The sequence below is a fragment of the Cyrtonyx montezumae genome, unplaced genomic scaffold (genome assembly GCF_038088225.1).
Source record: "Cyrtonyx montezumae isolate F1298 unplaced genomic scaffold, pur_monq_1.0 scaffold_15, whole genome shotgun sequence".
Taxonomy (NCBI): Eukaryota; Metazoa; Chordata; class Aves; order Galliformes; family Odontophoridae; genus Cyrtonyx; species Cyrtonyx montezumae.
The window spans coordinates 7776876-7798077 of record NW_027071881.1 but is presented as its reverse complement, the minus strand read 5'-3'; the positions used below and the strand labels follow the sequence as shown (position 1 = coordinate 7798077).

At 40.6% G+C, this 21202-nt stretch overlaps 2 protein-coding genes across 2 annotated transcripts; one reads left to right on the top strand and one right to left on the bottom strand.

Moving 5' to 3' along the window:
* Positions 1-1579: 1579 nt before the first annotated feature.
* RPS6KB1 (ribosomal protein S6 kinase B1) lies at positions 1580-13757 on the bottom strand. The gene is made up of 15 exons (XM_065732025.1): positions 13565-13757; positions 11493-11542; positions 10330-10450; positions 9932-10000; positions 9384-9531; positions 8950-9007; positions 8290-8390; positions 7440-7530; positions 7177-7267; positions 6769-6876; positions 6428-6490; positions 6014-6091; positions 4337-4444; positions 3717-3829; positions 1580-3207 (listed from the first exon to the last, which is right to left on the bottom strand). The coding sequence occupies exons 1-15, from the start codon at positions 13634-13636 to the stop codon at positions 2970-2972; spliced, it is 1509 nt and encodes a 502-aa protein (XP_065588097.1). The 5' UTR covers positions 13637-13757; the 3' UTR covers positions 1580-2969.
* An 836-nt stretch (positions 13758-14593) lies between these two features.
* TUBD1 (tubulin delta 1) lies at positions 14594-20482 on the top strand. The gene is made up of 8 exons (XM_065732024.1): positions 14594-14766; positions 15258-15405; positions 15829-16045; positions 16624-16855; positions 17624-17788; positions 18439-18579; positions 19318-19501; positions 20082-20482. The coding sequence occupies exons 1-8, from the start codon at positions 14595-14597 to the stop codon at positions 20182-20184; spliced, it is 1362 nt and encodes a 453-aa protein (XP_065588096.1). The 5' UTR covers position 14594; the 3' UTR covers positions 20185-20482.
* Positions 20483-21202: the final 720 nt, after the last annotated feature.

Here is a 21202-nt window from a genome sequence, read left to right as displayed (position 1 = left end):
AGAATTACAATTTTAGTACACAAATGGCATCAAATGTATGCATCACTCCCACAGAGAAAAATGATGAAATTCTGAATATCTTATACCAGAATCATTTCTGCATTAAATGGGAAAAGAAAAACTGCTGGTAATGCAGCTGACCTATTAGGAACCTTTTGTGGTAATGACTCGCAGAACAAAATATTTCCCTATTTAACATCTAGTAAAAAAAAATACGACTTTTGTTCAAGTTTAATACTTTCATATGGTTAGCCAAAACAGGTATTAACCTCAGTTTTACTATATTTTTGTAATGCTACAAAAATTCTATAAAATCAAATCATAGTGAATTTTTCAGTGATTATAATTAAAAAAGCGCAGCTTGTACAAAATAAAAAAGATAAGATTCTATACTCTAATGAAAAATTTAAGACATTTTTAAATGAACAAAAGAAAGCACTTGTTAAGCTCTCCAATATTCAATGCATTCTGCACTTATCTGAAATAGCCAGACAGGAGCTAGGACTCCACTCCCCTCAGGTCGTGACTAGTCATTTTGACACTACTATATATATATATATATATATAGAGGATCTATGTCTGATATTTTTACAAATAAATACAGGATAAACCATATTGCATAGTGTGTGCTTGCTGTCCGAGTCACACTCCAGAAGTTTCACAGTTATGGTAGGGAATTAAACTTACAATCTGTGGGATGAAACGTGGACAGTATGTGAAATTTCCTTTTAAGAATGATAAACTCTATCTGTAATTAAGCAGTGAACTCAGACAAACAACTCTTGCCATTCTTGCCATACCAAACCAACTCTACTGGACAAGTCTATCCAGCCAACCAAAAAGGAACTGTTAGCTGTAACTAGGACCAAGAGATCTGCCCCCAAAAAAAACCAAAGTTCGTTTATACTCAGTAAACGTGGTAGGAAACCTATGTAACAAGTGACAGAGCAGGCACTGCTTGAAGTGCTGCCTCTCTGCAAATATGCATAACATATACACATGTAAGCACTCTGATTTCAGTTTCACAGCATGTCACCAGCAGCTCATTGCCCACTGAAAAACATCAATCTTCAGTACAGTTTATGTCAATGTAAGGTAACTTGATCTTCCTTATGAAACTAAAAAAGAAATTCTCCAACAAAAGGCTTATCAGGAAGAAAAAGAAGTACTAATTTTTGCTCAATCATATGTATCTTTTTTTGTTGTCGTTGTTGGCTCTTTGTTAGTATCAACAAGATATCACTGAATCCTCTGGCTTGCAAACTCTGATCGGATTCAACATGTAGAGAGTCTTATGGCTTGGATCCTATGGCTCAAAAAGATTCAGTATACACAGAGTAAGCAGAATCTATAAAAAATCCCTACTGTTGTGAAACACTAGAAGTAGACTTTGCACAGTTTGACTAAAGATAATGCAACGTGTGGCAGGCAAAAAATGACAGGACTTGTATGCAGTTGCATGATCATATACACACACACGCACACACCATACACGCTCTATAACTAGTGTAAAGCTCTGCAGATATTAACCCTTTCACCAGCTATGCTCATGGAAATGCTTTCTTTAAGGCAGGAAGTATTAAGTAAGGTAAAGTTACCTTTATTTTATTCTTTGTACCTGTAAGCCATTTGTACAGATTGTGACAATTTTAAAAACATAAATAGTGTCCTTAGAACATGTTTGCTAAATTAAGTTGCTGAAGTTCTGACCCACTGTGGAAGACATTCGCTGAAAGGCCATTTAACGTTTTCCTCAGCCTCACACAATCAGCAAATTTATTGCCCCAGCATAGAAAAAAAAAATATATATATATATAGCAAATTTAGAAATATGTAATGGCAGGGAAGTCCGTCCCATAAGCAAAAATGTATTTGAAAAAGATTTCCTCAAGTTCTTACCCACTGGTTACAAAAAGGTTTGCTTGCTTACGTGACGTAGAACTTGTGCATGTTTCCTGTGGTAGTACAGCCACACCTCCTGACACCTCGTGCTCGGGTGCACTTTTTCCCAACCTTTTATATGAGTAAGAATCTGAATGTATTCAGCTGTCTCCAGCTAAGTGACTGGCATATACCAAAGTGATGCTTTCCAGTGAAATGTCTGCTGAGGACAAGGATGAAATAAGGAGGACGTGTATCTGAGCCCATGGCTTCCAGTTAAGCCTAGAACATAGCAGCACTGTGATTTGATTAGATCCATTTGTCTCTGCAGGAACAGGTATTTCAGTTGGGTAAGCAAGTGAAACAGTTCCTTCCCACCCCGCGTTGCCAAGCTGGTAACTGAGTAACTCGTTTACTGATTTTTTGTTTCATGAGGAGAATCAGAACTAGAGCTTTCACTTTCTTCACAGCAACCAATTATTTTGTATGCTAAATTTTGGGATACTTTCCATAATGAGCTGAATCAAAAAAATCTATTCAAAAAATATATATTTTTTTACATATATATAAAAAAAACTCATTCGGTTTTGAATGTGAAATACCAATTAATTTTATCTCTCATCTTTGATTCCACCCCATTGCAGGAAACAGCTTAACCAAGCTTGCATGCTAATTATTCCTCGGTCGCAAGCATATAGGCATTTCATACTTTGCCTAGTGAAAGGGCTAACCCTCCTTGACACACTCACAACTAGACCAGTGATTCTGAAGCAACATCCTGCCCCTTAATACTGTCAGTTTCAAGCTACCAAGCTGAAAAATCCTTGATAAGGTGAGAAGATGTCGCTGCAAATCAGTTAGATGATGTGCCTAGAGTTCTGCAATACCATTTTCTAAAGTTTTTTTATGCACCATTGATTGACAGAAAAAAAAAATCCATTTTCCTTTGCTTTCCAAGCCGCTCTGCGCAAGGACTGACTCTTTGATACTGTCACTTTTTAAAAGTAAGCCACACAAGCCCTCATACTTCAAGGGGCTTACGTCCATTCTTTGTTATCCATCTTCAAAGGCTTAAAAAAATTGTGTTGTCATAGATTCATGCGCAAGTGCTCTGGTCGTTTGGAAATCATGGGAAAAGCTTGTTTTTTGTATGGCCCAGAGTTTGGCTGCCGGATTGGAAGCGGTGCCGAAGCCTCTCCACAAACTGACACATCCATTTGTTCTATTCCACTCGTCTCCATTGGATATTCCACAGGTGTCTGAGTATTTGATGCGCTGGCAGAAGCACCTCTTCCCCAGAATTCCCCAGGGGAAAACTTTACAGGGCTTTAAAACAAGAAATACAAAAATCAGAAATGAAGATGTACACAGCACAAAGGTATGTCCTCCATTCTGCAGGCAGCCAAATTCAAATGCCTGCTGAGAAGCATTTAATTCTTCCTTCTGCTTCCACTTCTCAAGTCTAGTATCTACCACGGCCTCTTGTAAAGTAAAATTCTCTCCTTTGAGTAACTGGGATATATTTCTTTACTGAAATGATTCTTTAGCAGCACATAAGCAATCCCCATGCTCTGGAAGTTTTAGAGGAACAGCACAGCAAAGTCACCAGGCTGTGAGGCTGCACCAGACTGCACAGATGGCTAATGAGTACCTCCTGTGCTGTCAAACACCATAAATTTGACTCTAATAATGTAGTTTGTAAAACAGAATTGATACTGCACTTCAATGGAAGTGATGGGCTCACTAAGAAGAAAGGCAGTTTTGTTTTATTTGTTTGTTTGTTTTTAAACTACTAGACAAAAAGTTGATAAAAAAGGAGGAAAAAAAACCCATACCTGACTGGTGTCCTAGGGCTACCTATGAATCTCCGAGGTGATCGAATTTTTGGTTCAAAAGAAAATTTCTCTTTTACACTTTCAAGTACAGATGGAGCCACATACGTAAAACCCTGCAAAACAGCAAGGAGCACACTGAAACTTACAGCTGAGATGGACATTTCTGGTGACTTGCACAGTTATTACCATCATTAAGTAGAAAAGGGAATTCCAAAAAGGACAGTAACTTCAGACACAGGAACATCTGCTCATTACCTGATGCAAACAGCAGGACTTTAGGGAATTCCTTACCTGGGTGCCTGCTCACCCCAGATATTTCTGCTTGGCTCACAGATTCACAGAAGCATGCTCAAACTAGTTAACTTTGATTTACAGGATGGATTCTCTGCATGTCAATGAAAACAATCACATCCCCAGGATTCTTAAATGCAGTTTGGAATTAGAATAATGACATTTCAGAAAGCAAGCAACGTTTATGTGGGTTCTATATTATCTATATTTGCTTCAAGTATCAGATGGTAAGATTCAAATGAATTAAATTACCTGAATTGCTGTACTGTTTCCAAGTAACACTACAGAACTCTCCACAGGTAACAAACGCTTGTCCCTGGCTCACTTACCAGAAAGACCTGGTTGGCACTTTCACTGAGAGTAGAGTCATCTGGGCTATCAACAGGTGTCTGACGTGTAAACTTTGAATCAAACTGGCTCACATCCTCTTCAGATTGCTTTGCAAAAACAAAATGATTAAGGGTTTATATTACAGATATCAACCAAATGGCTTAGCGGTGATCAGTGTAGCCTCTGGATGGAGTTCATTCCATAGGATTTTGGCAGAGCTCTGCTGTGGTAAAGCCCTGGAGTGGTGTCGGAATCCTGTCGCTGCCAGTGGGAGGTCACTATGGGCACTGACACTGAGAAATAAAGGCAAGGGGGAGGGGCAAAAATTATGGATCAAAAAGGAACACAAATTAAAAAGATGCCTTTAAAAAAAAATCTCAAATTACAAACAAAAACTTTTAGAAATACAATGGCAGTTTCTTTCAAGTTTACCTCTGGTCATAACCAGTATAGAACAGGTACAACTATTAATTTCTGGAAGTCTTTCTCCAGATAATTTAATCCCAATTTCACAGACAGAGAAGTGTTTACACTAAGGGACAGATGACAACAGTGGAGTAACTGCCTATGAGGAATACTCTCTAATTCAGCCAAAGAACAACAGACATCACTCCAAGCCTGTCTCCTGCTAAGTGTAACCAAAAAGACAAATACGTAACCCATTTGTGGAGGCCTTCATGTAACCAAACCAAGGAAGCATGTTTTTATAAACCATCTCGTTAGTACAAACAGCTTTCATAAAATTTGCTAATAACAGAAAATCATCTTTGGATATTTGGTTTGGAAATACCAGTCTTTCTTGTCATTCTAAATGTCATTGAAAAAGGAGAGGATAAAAGCTCTGGAGCCTTCATACGGTAGTATGCTCAACACTAGTGATGCATAAATCATTTTTAAGTCAGATTTTGAGTCAGGAACTATGAAGGATACCTACACCTTCGCTGCTGTAGATAATTGGACCCAAAGCAAAAAAGACATGCCATGTAATCAAAATACAGGGTAGGACAACACTGGCTCATTCACCACCTCCTTGCCTTGAGGTGAACTATGATTACTGCATAGAATGCACTAGATACAGAGTAAATATTAATAAGCAAACATCTAAACTTAACTAAGCATTAAACATAATTTACTTTTGCTTAGCAACTACTGTCTTAGTTTCAACTAATACTGATTTATGTTTAGAAATAACTGCACTTCCAAGTCTGAATAATCTACAGCTTAGAAGCGGGAGGAATTAAAACTGGAGCAGAAGTTTCTTCCTTCAGGAGACTGAACAGATGGATAAATTAGCTCTCAGGTGTTGTTGCCCCCTTCTCACATAAAAAAGCGATATCCTATTCTGGTGACAGATGAATACCATGACTGCAGAACAGCAAGACAGAACAGCATGAAGGGTCTTTTTGTTCTTTAAATATTGATATAGCATCCATTCTCAGGAATAAAGAAATAAATAAAAACAAAGAAATCTGCACCAGATAGTTTCTCCCTTTAATAGAAAACAGTGAATCTGAGAACCAGTATCTTAAGCTGACGCATTTAACTACTGAAGTACCAGAAAGCAATGGTACTCCAGTTTCTAGGAGTGAATGCTTTTAAGTTTCAGGTACCACACTGTTTAAGACCTTTCCTAAAGGTATACAGGAGAAGTATTTCACAGCTGTCTGAGTACATACCAATAAGGGTTTAAAAGGAGGTTCCACCTTTCGTGCCAACAGCTCATCCCAGTTAATGTGTCTGAAGAACGGGTGAGCCTAGAAGGGTTAACAACAGCACAGTCATGCATCAGCCTTCTGCCTGTGACTTGCAGAAATTTAAGATTAAAAAGTTAAAATCTAGATTTTAATAATATATATATTTATTTTATTAGCCAAAGCTAAAGAAAGAAAATTATTTTCCAAATCTCAAACGATCTGATAGACAGCTGCTCTTCTATTATACTTCAAAGCATCCACATTTTGATTGTCTGTCATGCAGGACCTTTCTGTGCTTTACATTTCAAGTCAGATGCGCTCTCCCCTTCCCTGATGCTCCCTGTAAAGTACTGTATTTTAAGTAAAGTAGTTTTTCTCAGGTTAAGGAAAAGTTACCTGAACTTCTCCAGCATCTCCAGGACCAGCTCCTAGACGTGAGGCAGCATTTCTTTTTAGCAGCTTAATAAGAAATAACATCCAGAATTAGTTATGTCATTACGATTAGACTAGTTAGTCCTGAAATGAATCATCATGATTGAATACCACGCAGAATGAATATGGAACTATCAGAAAATCTGTATTCAAACAACCATATTTTCAAGGAGAATCATTTTCTGTGCCACACAAAACCAAGACTGAGTTAGCAGCAGTCAAAACAAGCATGGGCTGAAGAGCCATAGTGGTACCATTGTTTCTATTTTTCACATACATGTGTAGTACTGACATTAAAATTCTACCTTTTTAAGCAGATCTCTGGCTTCTTGTGTGAGGTAGGGAGGCAAGTTGAGTTTACACTTGAGAATCTTGTCAATTGTTTTCTTTCTGTTCTCCCCAGTGAAAGGAGGCTAGAAAGCACCATTGTAGTGGAAGGAAAAATATGGCTTGTTTAGGTCTCTCACTTGTGCACAAAATAATTTCAGTAATGTATAAAGCAGATACAATTACTGCAAATAGGAATTTGAAATAATTCTTTGGAGAAGACCAGCTCACAACTGTAGTCAAAATAAGCATAGTCATATTTTAGTTATACTTGTTACTTGCAGTCTATGTAAGTATAGTCATATTTATATATGCATCTGAATTAGAAGACGGGTAACTTCAAAAGCTATAAAGAGAAATACATGCAATTATAACTGTGCACCTACTGCTCCAGTCAGCATGTCATACATTAATGCCCCCAAACTCCACCAGTCCACAGCACGATTATGCCCACTCCTCATCAAGATTTCAGGGGCCCTATAATCAAAACATTGAAAATATGAAAATATTTTAACAAGCTTAGTAGTAATTGACTGCCACTTTTCAAGTACAATTTCTGTGACTGACTGAACATTCAGTTATAAAAGGCAATATTTAACCACTACCCCCAGACCAGAACAATACTTCTGTGTTTCATCAGGCAGCTCACATGTATTCAATCGTTCCACAGAATGTGTGTGTGACTGTTCCATCGTGAATAGATTCTTTACATAATCCAAAGTCTGTCAATTTTACATGACCTGAAATAAAATAAATAATATGTAAGACAGGCAAATACCAGAATTCTGACATCTCTCTAAGGAACATTTAAAATACATTCTTTTATATATAACATTAATATGCAATAACTCTGAACTATCTCCAGTTACTGTTAATGGTTTGATGAAGCAGTACAGTCAGTAAGACAGAACAAGATAATCATACACAAAGACTAAAGTTGTTTAATATCACACAAAAATATTGGATGGCACAGATCACCAGACTGATCACTGTCATGTAACAATGCAGCATTGCAATCAGGAATTGCTGCTACTGAGACATAAAGTGCCAGCAGCCAGATAAGTCATTCAGCTGCTGACTGGCATCTTACCTAACTTGTCCCTAACTAATGCCTTGTTGCTCCATTACTGAAATGTCACTGTGATGCTGTGACACAGCTACTTAAAAGTTTCCGTGTGAAGACATATATTTAAGTATTTCACAATGACCCACAAGAATTATGCTTAAGATTTCAGAGATGCAACAGTACCAAGTGAATCATGGCAAAAAAAGCCTGTGCCTATATACACATAACTTGGAGCTTGCAGGAGCTTTTCTATTAAATTTGAGGAAGCTATGTTTTAAAGGCAAGCAATAAGCTTTAGCAGTTAATTCAGTTATACCAGGCATGACCACAAGCATGCCACTGTTATAAGAAAATTCACATAAGAATGAAGTGTAGTGACCTTTGAAGAAGCACTTTCAAATGACTGACAACATAATTACTACTGTATTTCTACCTTGATGATTAAGCATGATATTTTCCGGCTTCAGATCACGATAAATGATTCCTTTTTGATGCAAGTGCCCCAGTGCCATTGAGATTTCTGCTAGGTAAAAGCTGGAAGAAAACACAAGCCAGGCAAGTAGATATACTGAATCACACTGAGCCTCCTAAGCACTAAAGTTACTATGTCCACATGAATGATTCCTAGAAAGTATCTGAGAGAAGAGGTAACTTCAACTTGTTTGTATGTAAAATATTGCTTCTCAGAGGACTGTTTCTTATTTGTTCATTTGTTGAAATACTTTACTACTTCACACGTTCCATCATTAGGAGCACACAGCCAGTACAGTCATTTGTAAAGTCTGTAACTGTCAGCTAAAATTGTGTGTGGAACATGTCTTTCAGTCCTTTCCTTAACACCTGAAACACATCACACCCCACGGGATAGTCACACTCAGCAATCAGCAGTGGAACCTCTCCTGTATTAAGACAATAGTCTCAAGACACCTGCACAAACTGCTACACACAGAACACACGCATCTTCCCCAAACCTGAGTAACAGATTCTTTCACTAGACTACAAAATGAAAAAGCAATTACAGTTCTCCAAGTCAGAACAGACAGTTCTAAGCACACGAGAAAGCCTATTAATTTACCAAAATAGTTTCACTTACCAAGCCGTGTCTTCCATAAATATCCCTTCCCTCTCTAACTGCATAAATAGTTCTCCTCCTGTCGTGAGAAAAATGAGAAGTATTATACTCTGTCAAAGTACACTCTATCATCATTATCAGTCAAAAACATTTCCTAAAAAACTTTTAAACGTGAGTAATCAGTACTGGTCTACAAAAAGTTCTGTTTTACAAAAAACACAACTGAGAACATACTATTCTGATATTCACATAATACCATCAACTTAAAGAATTACCAAACGCATCCAAACTTCATGCTGAAAACCAACCAGCATTTCTGTCCTTGTTTCTTCTATGGCTTTTTTTTTTAAACGTTTCCTATAGTTTTTTCTATTTAGCTTGCTTTTTCTCACTATAAATCAGGTTTTAAATTACCTAGGCTACAAAGAATAAAGAACAGAATTTCATATACTGACCACTGAGATACTCAAGGATGAGGTAGAGTTTTCCACCAGTCTGAAAGGCGTAAATTAAGTCCACAATGAAGGGATGTTTCACCTCCTCTAGTATATTCCTCTCTGCTTTTGTATGAGCTGTATCTTTTGCATTTCTCACAATCATTGCCTACAAACAGCAGAAACGTGAGGGTAAGAAAATGGTGAAGTGCAGATTTCCATATTTAGCTCCCTTTGAGTCTACTGAATCACGATGCTAGGACTTAGCAACATAATTTTAAAAATACCCATTACATATACATAATGGGTTTCTTGCCAAAGCTTAATTCTTTCATTTATTTCATAGAGAAATTTAGATCAGATGAGATCTTCAGATATGTAAATTATCCACTTAAGAACCTTGCAGGCAGAACCACTTAGTTGAAGATTCATTATAAATTCCAGTGTAGCATGGTAATAACTAGTTATCATAGGCAAATATCAATTTCCAGTATATTAATTATGTAATTGTAACAGCTAATGGGATAATTTTTTTTTAGATAGTAGCAAAATCTGAACGCTCATATTACCTTTTTAAGAACTTTCATGGCAAAAATTTTCCCAGTATTTGCTCCAGTTACTTTTCGTACTTGAAATACCTATACAACACCAATACAAAAGCAATTACTCATTATGAACTACATTAGCTGCCATAAGCTAAAAGCAAAGATCTGGGAAGTCAATATGAAGACATCTACAAACTGCAAAGCTGTCTGATAGAGGACAGCTAATTATGTGAATCAGAACCAGTCTGGGACGCTGCTGTGTGCCACCAGTGACTGCAGCCCAAGACACCAACCCTGGCAGCAGTCAAGCACAGCTTTTCAGAACACAGAATGAAAAGATCAGACCTCACCAAGCGTGGCAAGAGAGCACTTTGACTGCCTTCAGCATAATGGATTTACTTTTGTAGAAGAGAGTCCCTTACCTTCCCATAGCCACCTTTGCCAAGTACGCGCAGTAACTCAAAGCACTCCGGTCGGATCTTTTCTGGACCTCTGTTTACACTAGTTTCTGAAATCTCAAATTTTTCACAATGCTCCATGCCGCTGGATAAAACCGAAACAAGAATATAAGACTACCCGATACTGGAAAATGATCAAGAAAAAGTAAGCAAGCAGATTACTTATGGCAAAACTTACATTAAAACTGACATATATGAATGACTGAAGGAGAATTCTTAGCATCAGAAACTGTATTCACGTGCGTGCAAAGCACTATGTTGCAGCTTGCACAAAAGAATATCTGCAAATTGTGTTTATCGTATCAAGATTTCCTTCAGATCCCTTCATTTTAGTGCATAATACATTTCTGTACAGTACCAGAATTAAGTCTGAAGGACCAACAACTCAAACTGACTTGAATCCACTTCCACAAGATTAGATTACAAGGCTACAAGGTGTGTTTCAGTGTTAAGTCACATCCAGCAGTCCCCACAGTCACAATACAACTTCTTTAACAAATACTGTGCAATAAAAGCTGGAACAAAGGAAGTCACAACTCTGAACATGACACAGAAGAAGGCTGATCCACAACTTAAGGATGTTTCTAAATTATACTACACTTCTCTAACAGACAGGGCGAGGCCAATACCTCACCCTGCTACAGAAAAGGGAACTGAACTGTTTTAACCATCGCTGCTTTCTTGTGACATGGGATGCTGAAAGCAAGCTGGGTATCTGCACATGGAGCATGGCTAAAGGTACTGTCTCGTGAAATCAAATCATAACTGAATTCCCATCTGCTTCAGACTGCTATGCAAACATGCAGCCAGAACCTCTACTATAAACCTGACAGAACATACAATGTTCTGCAAAGAGGGCACCATACTCATACTGCAAGCATTAATCAAATACAATTGCTATGTTAGGAGAAACAAGGATTAAAGACAACAGCAGGTTTTGCCAAATTTGTTTTATTATTGTTTCAAGATACAATTCACAAATTTTAATGTGAAGAAATAGCAAAAGAACTGAACTCAGATTGAACAAGAACGACAAAATTTTCTATTCAACTTAACAATGTAACAAAAGTAGAGACTATATGTAGTTGGCATGAATGGTACAGAACATATTCTTAGCAGCAACTTACAGGTCATATTGGCCAACTCCTCCATGGTCCATGCTCTCACTTAACTGACCCTGGAAACAGGAGGAGTAGAAGGAAGATTAATTGCAACATACAAAACAAAGCATAGCCAAAAATAAATATACTGATGTCTTTTACAATTTCTTTACATGTATGCATATGTTTACATATATTGTTTCTGTTATATATATACACACACATACATGTTTACGTACATATAAGTTTTAAATGTCAGGAATAATAAATTATGAGCAGAAGTCTACAAAATCCCGTGCAAGTGTTGCAACACTTCTACATATCTTAAATACCAATACCAAGGAGGAGGTCTGCTGGTAATCAAATCCCAATAGCAGTAGCACAGTTAAGCTTCACTGTGGTCCTGTACACATTTTCTGACCAACAATCATTCAGACAGATTAATGCACAAATACTACTAAAAAGGCTCAAGCATTTCAACACCAGGACCAGTTGCCATTAAAGAATGCAGTTCATTTTTGAAGACATATTTTCTTCAAACAATTTTCAACTTGAGCCCTTATGCAAGATAAAAGCTCCCTCTAATTGTGGCTCTACATGGCAGAAGAAGTGCAAAGGAAGCAGACAGCTGGAAGTAATACAAGCAGAATTTAACGGGCAAGTTTGTAACAAGCTCCAGACTACAACAAGTTACATTTTCAGTTTTAAAAATATACACATAAAACAGCAACTGCAAGTTAGTGAGGAACAGCCTAGAACCCGCAATCAGTCACGGAGTCCTGAAGTTCAAGTCTGTTTCCAGGACAGAGGCTTGCTCCCTCATGTCCCCTTGCTAATGTTTATTAGAGAAATCCAGCCCACTGACAATCTGTTTCACAACAGAACCTGCTAAACCTGCCCTTGACCCTACTGTTAGTCAACAATGAACAAATTCAAAAAATCCACAAACAGAATAACCACCCCTCATGTTCCCAGAACAACTTCAGTGTCCTTCTGATCCTTCTAGGGCACGCATAATCACTACAGTAAAACACTTTTCCCTTACGCTTTCCTGATGCTCATATATTCCCTACTCCCCGGTTCTGTTTTAACTTCAAGTCCATCCTAATCTTCCAAAAGGCACCAGAGTACTGCATTAGGTTGCCATCTTGCATTTGCACTCACAGAAGTTGGGCCAGAAGTATTTTTTGTGCCACCCCTTAGAACCTGTTCTTGGCAATGTGGGTGCTGTGATGCAACTGATGCTTGTAAGCCAGGTCCTGTATTGGTTATTGGGGTCACAGACAGCACTTCCCCTGCAACCTGAGCACTGCTCATGCCTTCAGCTGTCAAACCACGTCTCTGCAGCTCACATGCATTGTGGATATTCCAGCTGGGCTTCAGGGTATCTGCTAATCCCAAGGACTCCAGCCCGTATTCAAACAGCACAACATGAATGCAGCAGGAGCTTAAGCAGTAGCAAACGTTTAATGTGTAAAACAACATAAAAAAGCAACGGTAGCACTAGAGAAATATTAACTGTGATCTTGCAGTAAGACAACCCAAAGGCCTTAACAGCATCTCAAAGAGCATTACAGAAAAACAAACTACAGATCACAAAGTGACCCACGCAGGGACGCGTGGGATGGGCACACGCGTTGATCTGTGCAGACCCCTGATAGCATTTCAGCGCTTTGCTTTTAATTTTGGCGCCAGAGCGATCCCTTCATACAGTTCCAGAGAGGCGAGCGCTCCCGCACTGACGTCCCCACATGTGACACCAAACCTCGCCGCCACGCTCGTGCTAAAACCCACCGCGAAGATTGCAGGGGAAAAACGCTCCGCCAGAGCGCAACCGCAGCGGGGGAGGCCCCGGGGAGGGCACCGCGCGGCCGGGCCGGGCCGGAGCTCCGCGGGCCGCAGCCGGGGTAGGGCGCGGCCTCACCTGCGCGGGCCGTGGCCTCCCCGCCTTGCCTCAGCCGCCTCTCCTCAGCCCCTCCCGCCGCCGTTCCCGGCCGGGCCCGCCCCGCCGCCCCCCTCAGGCCTCCCCCGTACTCCGCTCCTCCTGACGGCCTCCCCACCCGCCCGCTCGCCGCGCCGGTCGGGCTCTCCGCTCTCACCCCTTCCTCCAGCTCCTCATCCGAACCTGCGTCCTCGGGCTGGTCTAGATCGATGTCGAACACGCCCGCCATGGCGCGGGTATGAGCCGAGGCGCCGCCGCCCCTTCCTCGCTGCGCTGAGTGCCCGGGGCCTGGGCCGCCTCATGGGCCCGCACCCCCCAACTCCGCCACGGCCGCCATCACGGCTGCCCGGCCTCACTGCGCAAGCGCCCTCGCCCCGGCTCCGGGCGCCGCGCAAGCGCACAAGCCAACTCTGCGGCGGCCGGGGCCGTACTGAGCATGCGCGGCGAAGGCCTCGGCCGGGCGGCGGGCGTGGAGCTGAAGCTGAGCATGAGCGATACGCACCCCCCCCTCCACCCCCACCCTCCCGCTCCTGGCACAGAGCTTGCGCAGAAGGTGAGGCGAAGCCGCTCGCTTAGAGCATGCGCATTGCCCTCTGTGAAGCCCTGAAACCCTGCGCTTGTGCCCGAACTGCCCGAAGTTCCCTCTGAGCATGCGCGAAGCAGGTAGTCCGAAGCGAGGCGAGGCGGGGTTGGCCGTTCGCTGAGGCGTGCGGCTGCGCGCGCGCCCTTGGTGCTTGAGCGCTTCAGTATGAGGCGTCCAGGTCAGCCCTGAGTCCCTCGCTCCTCTCCGAGCCGGCATCGACCTGAGGGGAACTGCGGGCGGGAGGGACCGGCGAGGAGAAAGGCGCTGGAAGGGGGGTGGGCGGCCGAGCTGCGTGAGGGCGGCCCCAGAACATGGCGGCCGCGGGGAGCGGGCGGGAGATCGGCGGCGCGGGCGCGGTCCGTGCGGTCCACACGCGCAGGAATGGCTCTGAACCGCCGTCTGCGTTCTGTGGCACTCAGGCTGCAGTGCTGGCAGTCTGTCCTTCGCCAGAAATAGGCGCTTCAGCCTTTCCCTCCCCGCCTAGAGGTTGTCAGGGATGATAAAAGTGGAGTTCTGCTCGTCAGAGCCTTTTTTAGCATCTGATTTTCCCCCACCAAAGGCATACCTTTCTCTTTTTTTAGGGCTAAACACGAGGTGAATTAAAATGTCAATAGTCGCAGTCCAGCTTGGGCAGTGTGGTAATCAAATTGGTCATGAGGTGTTTAACACCATCTACAGTGATGCCCATGGCACACATGGATTGTGCTCCAAAAAGGAGAACGAAGCCTACCACGATGCTTGTGCAGAACGGTTTTTCAGCGAGGCACAGTCTGGAGGTACAACATTTAGGTGTTAATGTTTTCCAGCCTGGTACTGACATCATCCAAGTTTTACCTTCAGCCTGGAAGAACTGTCCCAGCTTTCTGCTTTCCTGACATTGCTTACAACTACAGAAGCAAAGTCGCAGCTGGTAGAGTGCCTGAGGCCACAGAGCACTTCTGCCAGTAACACAGCTGGAAACGGAATGTGTGTGCATAAACGATCCACATAAAACATCCCCATTTTCCACTGTAGGTAGATAATACCACAGAGTAGGGCCTGGACTACTTGAATCTAGTGTTATCAAACAGTATGAAAGATCTCTTTCCCAAAAGATCCATACACCTGTCATTCAGATCTGCCTTTAGAACAATCAGTGGCCACATTGCACGTTCTACTTGGGCTTATGTGGGTGGAGGGAATACAACTTGAGCCATGATGCCAGTTTATATCTCACATAAACATGTTGTTATATCAGCCCTTTGTTTTGTTTCTCTTCCCCGTACAGTACCTGTTGCCCGGGCTGTGCTTGTTGACATGGAACCTAAAGTAATCAGCCAAACTTTATCAATAGCTGCCCGGTCTGGCCACTGGAAATACGACGACCGGTCACACTTCTGTCAGAAGCAAGGGTCTGGGAACAACTGGGCAAATGGGTATGAGTGATCATTTCCAGCTTCACTGGTAGGGGATAATGAGCTGTCTGTGTTCTCCAGAAGTGATACTGTTGCAGCCGTGTGAGGTACACATTGTTTGATGAGGTAAGGCAGAGAAGCAGTACGTAGAGCAGCAACATTTCTATACTGCTTCTTCCAAAATGAAATTGGTATTTACAGGGAAAATGTAATGGCTTAGAATAGAGTGGATATGTTTAACAATGGGTTAACAATAAGTACAATTTATAAACAGCTCTTTTTCAAAATATGTGCCACAGCTTAGGATTATTTACTACAAGTAGAGTTAGATAATGCCAGGTTGTATCAGTAAATACAAAGGAAAGAAGTGTTCTTTATGAATAGGCTAACCTTACTGCCTTTATATCACCTGCTTGGTTTGTTGTTTTTTTCTTTATTCTACAGTTACTCTATTCATGGGCCCAGAAACAAAGAAGTAATCATGAATCTAGTACAAAAAGAAGTAGAGAAATGTGACAGACTCGGTGGATTTTTCACAATAATGAGCATGGCTGGTGGTACAGGTTCTGGCCTAGGAGCATTTGTGACTCAGTGTTTAAGAGATGCTTTTCCAACCTCGTTTATACTAAACCATGTTATCTGGCCCTACAGCACTGGTGAGGTGAATGTCATTTTTCTCTGAGCTATTTTTCAAGATTATAGTTGTGATCACAGACGAATGGAAACTTAAATAGACCGTTTGCTTTTCATAAGTAAAACAAAATATCTGCAATTGAAATAAACTAGAAAAGGGGAACGCTTTATTCTTAGAATGTTCCACACGACACAAAGCAATTTGTTTGCCTAATATTTGGTTACATATAGTTACATTAAATGAAAATTATCAAATTTATCTAAAAATCACATCTCACATCAGTAAGAAAACATTTAAAATCTACTTTTGAAAGTACTATAGTATAATGCAGTTTCACGAGACGCTCTACTAGCTAACTAGAAATCTCCTGTTATGTCAGCAACTGAGCAGGATAATCAGTTCCTAGACAGGTTTCATTCTGAACTGAGATGAGTAACGTGATTTTCTAAGGTCTTCTGACCTTATTCTGCACTTTGGCAAAGAAACTCAATCACTTCCTTAACCATAACTGGGGAAATGACAGTAGCCAGACGAATATATTAACTAGATAGAAAGAGATCAAGTTGTTTGACTCTCATTTGTGTTTGATTTTATTTTTTTCGCAGGTCATTGTTCAAAACTACAACTCTGTTTTGACTCTGTCACATCTGTATCGGTCATCAGATGCTCTTCTTGTTCATGAAAATGATGTCATCCACAAGATCTGTGCTCAGCTGATGCATATTAAACAGATCTCCTTCAGGGATGTAAACCAAGTCATTGCACATCAACTGGGGAGTGTTTTCCAGCCTGCTCACACAGTGGAAGCTGACACACACTACAGCAGAAACCCTTTAGGTATCTAACTGCAATATAGATACTTAAGGTATTCTCACACATCTTTCTGTAATCATTTCATTTTGGGAATTTAAGTTCTTCAGTCTCTTTTACTCAAATATTTGGATGTAACCCAAGGTGGCTTAGGATAGTAAAAATAGGGAAGTGAAAGGCTAAATTAGTATTTCAACCCCAATTTTGTAGTAGAGTCAAAAATAGATAACCAGCTTCTGGTTTCATTCTTTACCAAAAAAAAACATGTTCCTCCTTTTTCAGATGACTACCACCCTTGTGCTTATTTACCTTTCAGAGGAAATTTGTGTCAGGCAGTAATTTTAGACTGAGTTTTTACATTAGGTGAGAAGTTTGTACAAACAAAATGCTAGTTTTGTGTTTAGCTCAGAAGATACATTAGCAAGCAACTTGGTAGCAACAAGCAACTGGCTTGCCAGAAATTTGCTTGTAAAATTAAGCTCTCATTTTCCTTTCCATCTCTTCATAGCACAGCATTGAAGGTCTTCAAGATTCTGAGTCAGACTATAAAGGAAGAATAAGAGCTGTTAACTTGCCTGTGTAAAGCTCAGTGGGAAGTTGTAAGACTTTGCATTTTGCCAGATGTGTCTGTCTGTTTGTTAAATTTAACTAACTTTAACCCTAAACTTAACATATTCTGCTTCATTTCCTACCATCAGTTACTAGATCTTTGTAAAATTCCTCACGCTCTTCTTTTTTAACTAGCCTATATTTTTGTCAAACACGAGCAGCTGTTATTTCTTTTTTTTTTTTCAGGGGGCTTAATGGAGACGTTAGTTCCACATCCTGAATTCAAGATGTTGGGTCTTCGTAACATACCTCAGATGCCTGAAAACTCCCTCGCATACAGCACGTTCAGTTGGCCTGGACTCATCAAACATCTGAGGCAAATGCTCATTGCTAATGCTAAAATGGAGGAAGGTAAGCACTCACTCAACCATCACTCGTCAGGCATACATCTTTACAGCTGAAATAAATTTATTGTTTTGTGGCACTCATTGATTTTAGTGGCTCCATTCAGAAGCAAGCTGCTGCCCTCAGACAGCAGGAATTTGCCTCCACATAGCCAGCTGCTTCTGCACTATTCACTCAGCTGCCACTCCTCACGTTTTTGCTCCCAGACATCTCAGTTAATTATAACCATTGAAAATATGCAAAACAACAGTTTTTGGTTATGCGCTTCATTTACACGATTCATTTGGAACATCCATTTGGAACCATTTTGTATCATTTATTTTGCTGTGCTTTTTCTTGTTATACCTACTAATAAAAATCATATGCGTAGCTTTCCCATATCATTTACGTCGAGAATTCAGCAAAGCTTCCAATTATGCAAAGAATGGGCTGGCGGACTGCTAACTATAGAGTATCCATTTCAAGATTAGTGACTACCAGGAAAACACTGCTGGCCAAGCTCAGCTTTCCTCTGAGAATTGTGTAATTGCTGCTTAGCTGACATGCAGAAACTACAAACTCTAGTGTGATCTCAGCTTGGGGCACAGGGTTAGTTTGAATCCATATTTCATGAAACACTGACTTTGTTTTATATCTTGTTTGCTAAAATCTCACAGGTATTGATTGGCAAGTACGGCCGCCGTGTCCAGGCTCCACCGTCCCCTCCAGTCATTCCACAAACAAGCTGCTGCATTTCAATACCTCCATTGCCAACCTGGTCATCCTGAGAGGAAAAGATATGCACAGTGTAGACTTAGGTGAGAAGGAAGGGCACAGCATCTCAGTAATTCCTTTCACACCTCACTGTTTTCTTTGCACGAAAGTGAAAATAAAACGAGGTCACATGTTTGACTAATAAAGTCAGTATTCCCTCAAGAAAGATTTTAATCTACAAGGCTGTGTGCAATTGGTTAGGACTGTTGTATTTACAGCTAAGACTTCTATATTAGCTGAAGAGCTTTAGGGAAGGAGGACGAGACTGAAGTCTGTATATACAGTAGAATCCTTAGCAATATCATCTGAAAATATATTTTGCTTCTTCTAGAGTGACAAGCATACATTGCATATGAAGTACTGACAATAGAGTACACTCCTAGGTAGTATCATAGAATGGCCTGGGTTGAAAAAGGACCTCAAAGATCATGTAGTTTCAACTCCCCTGCCATGGGCAGGGTCACCAGCCACGAGAGCAGGCTGCCCAGAGCCACATCCAGCCTTGCCTTCAGTGCCTCCTCTCCTGTTCCAAGAGCTCTGCATAAATATAGTATATAGTATAGAATAAAAAACTAAAAATATATGCTAAAAATATATACTAAAAATAGTATAACTGTTTCAAACATTCAGTACACTTGAAGCAGGCTGACAAGACTCTTCTCAAGGGCTGAACTGACCCAGCAAGCACTGACTAGGTCACACAGGACTAATGAGCTCAAGATGCAAGGCCTTGTAGCTTTACATTTATCAAAATATTTACATTTATCTTATTTCTGCTACAGGAAGTTTCCGAGATCCCTCATTATATACATCATGGCTAAATCCTCAGGATGCTTTTAATGCATGGAAAAGCCCAAGAGCATTTAATAAGTATGAAAAGTCTGCTTCTCTGGTTAGCAACAGCCAGTTCCTGCTGAGACCTCTTGACAATGTTGTAGGAAAAGCTTGGAATATGTTTGCTTCCAAGTAAGTGAAAGTAATTGTGTTCATTTCCTTCACGGCTGACATTATCTTCAGTGGTAGCAAAATCATTGCAGAGAGAGGTCTCTTTTTTTTTTTTAGCCCAGTAATGGTGAATGAGTATGATTACTGCTCCCACACTTGGGCAGAAACATTTTTTTGCACTTGAAACATGATGCCAGGGTGCTACCTTGCACAGAGCAGTGCTTACTTTCTGTGGATTATCAATACCACATATTCTAGGGCTGTCATTTTGGCCATTTTCTCAGTTCTCTAGCTCCCTAAACTTAGTGCATTCCAGACTGCCCATTCTAAAAATAATACATAGAAACTCTTTCACTGATTGTACAGTTTCTAAATTATATACAGACATGCTTCACATTCCAGGAAACAAATTCCTGGCTCAATTCAAAAACATTGAGGGGATTTCTGTGCTTACTCAGGCTCCCAGTTCCACATTAGAGTCAAGAAATCTAGAAAATGATTGCCTCTTGGTCACCATGAACCCAAGGTTACCAGGTGTCTCCTGGTAACTTAATGTCTGAGATCTTAATGTCTGTTTTTCTACTGTGACTTCAACACACAGAGCCTACGTTCACCAGTACACTAAGTTTGGAATCGAAGAAGAAGATTTCTTGGACAGTTTCACAGCTCTGGAACAAGTTATCTCCAGTTACACCAACCTCTGATTTTTGAAATGGTCTCTTCCTGAAAGAACCCAGCACTGGAAGACCTTCCATCAACTATCAAGTATATAAATGACTGGACTACAACTATTTGTTAATCTTGTGAGCGGGGCATGCACGTGTTAGAATCAAACTGGATGAGAACTGAGTGTGTTTATATAAGCAGATATTATTCCTATTTAACAGCTGTAGTAGCTGTTTTTTGATACAGCTGATATCTGTTGTAGCTTAATCCTCAAATGTCATTTTTAGAACTTGCATATTTTTAATAAAATCTTTCTATACAGCAGGAATTCTCTCAGCATTCTGGCTCCTCCAGTTCCAATTTTTCATGCTAACATTTAGCCCTGGAATGCTTTAATATTGATAAAAACACAGTACCAGAATTATTAATCCAAACTCCATTTGAGTATCATTCAAGAAACAGTCTGCCACACTTTAAAGTGTTGCTTTAAAGCAAAGTAAGGCTTAAATTCTACTTTAAGGGTCATAGCCCTGACAGAACACTGCAAGTTCTGAACCATCTGGGAAGAAAACAACAACAAAACATCTATGAATGGGGGTCTTCATTTTCTTGGTGTCTTCTAGTTACATTAGAGATTACAGTGAGTTCTATGCTTTTCCATTCATTTAACAGGGAAAACTGCAACTCTTCATCCTTCGTTAGGAGAGCAAGCAGGTGTCCTTTTTTAAACCTATTTTTTAGTACTTGAAAAGATTTGGGAGGGGAATTGCTGGTAGATTACAGATGGATGTAATGCACTGTGTAACTTCAAACGTTAAGATCTTTTATTTTCCCGATAAATGTTACCACGACCACAAGGTGGTGCCACCGCAAAGCTGCAGCCTGCGAACACACCAGCCAAACCAACCAACCAAAAGCTGCCCAGAAATAAAATCACATCAGTCTCGAGGGCTTCTCCTTCGAGAAATGGACAAATATCACAGTTTCACTTTAAGCCTCAGAGCTATTTCAGTCCAGGACTCTGAGCTTTAACTAAAAGACAAGCAAGCACATAGA

Bases quoted from the DNA above. Each gene is read 5' to 3' on its own strand.
- RPS6KB1 (XM_065732025.1), bottom strand. From the start codon at position 13,636: ATGGCGGGCGTGTTCGACATCGATCTAGACCAGCCCGAGGACGCAGGT. The intron at 9,008-9,383 runs GTCAGTATATGA...TTCTCACGACAG, and splicing joins CATCCTTGAGTATCTCAGTG to GAGGAGAACTATTTATGCAG. The intron at 3,208-3,716 runs GTATGGGTTTTT...CTTGTTTTAAAG, and splicing joins AGCCCTAGGACACCAGTCAG to CCCTGTAAAGTTTTCCCCTG.
- TUBD1 (XM_065732024.1), top strand. From the start codon at position 14,595: ATGTCAATAGTCGCAGTCCAGCTTGGGCAGTGTGGTAATCAAATTGGT. The intron at 15,406-15,828 runs GTATGAGTGATC...TTTATTCTACAG, and splicing joins GGGAACAACTGGGCAAATGG to TTACTCTATTCATGGGCCCA. The intron at 19,502-20,081 runs GTAAGTGAAAGT...TTCAACACACAG, and splicing joins TGGAATATGTTTGCTTCCAA to AGCCTACGTTCACCAGTACA.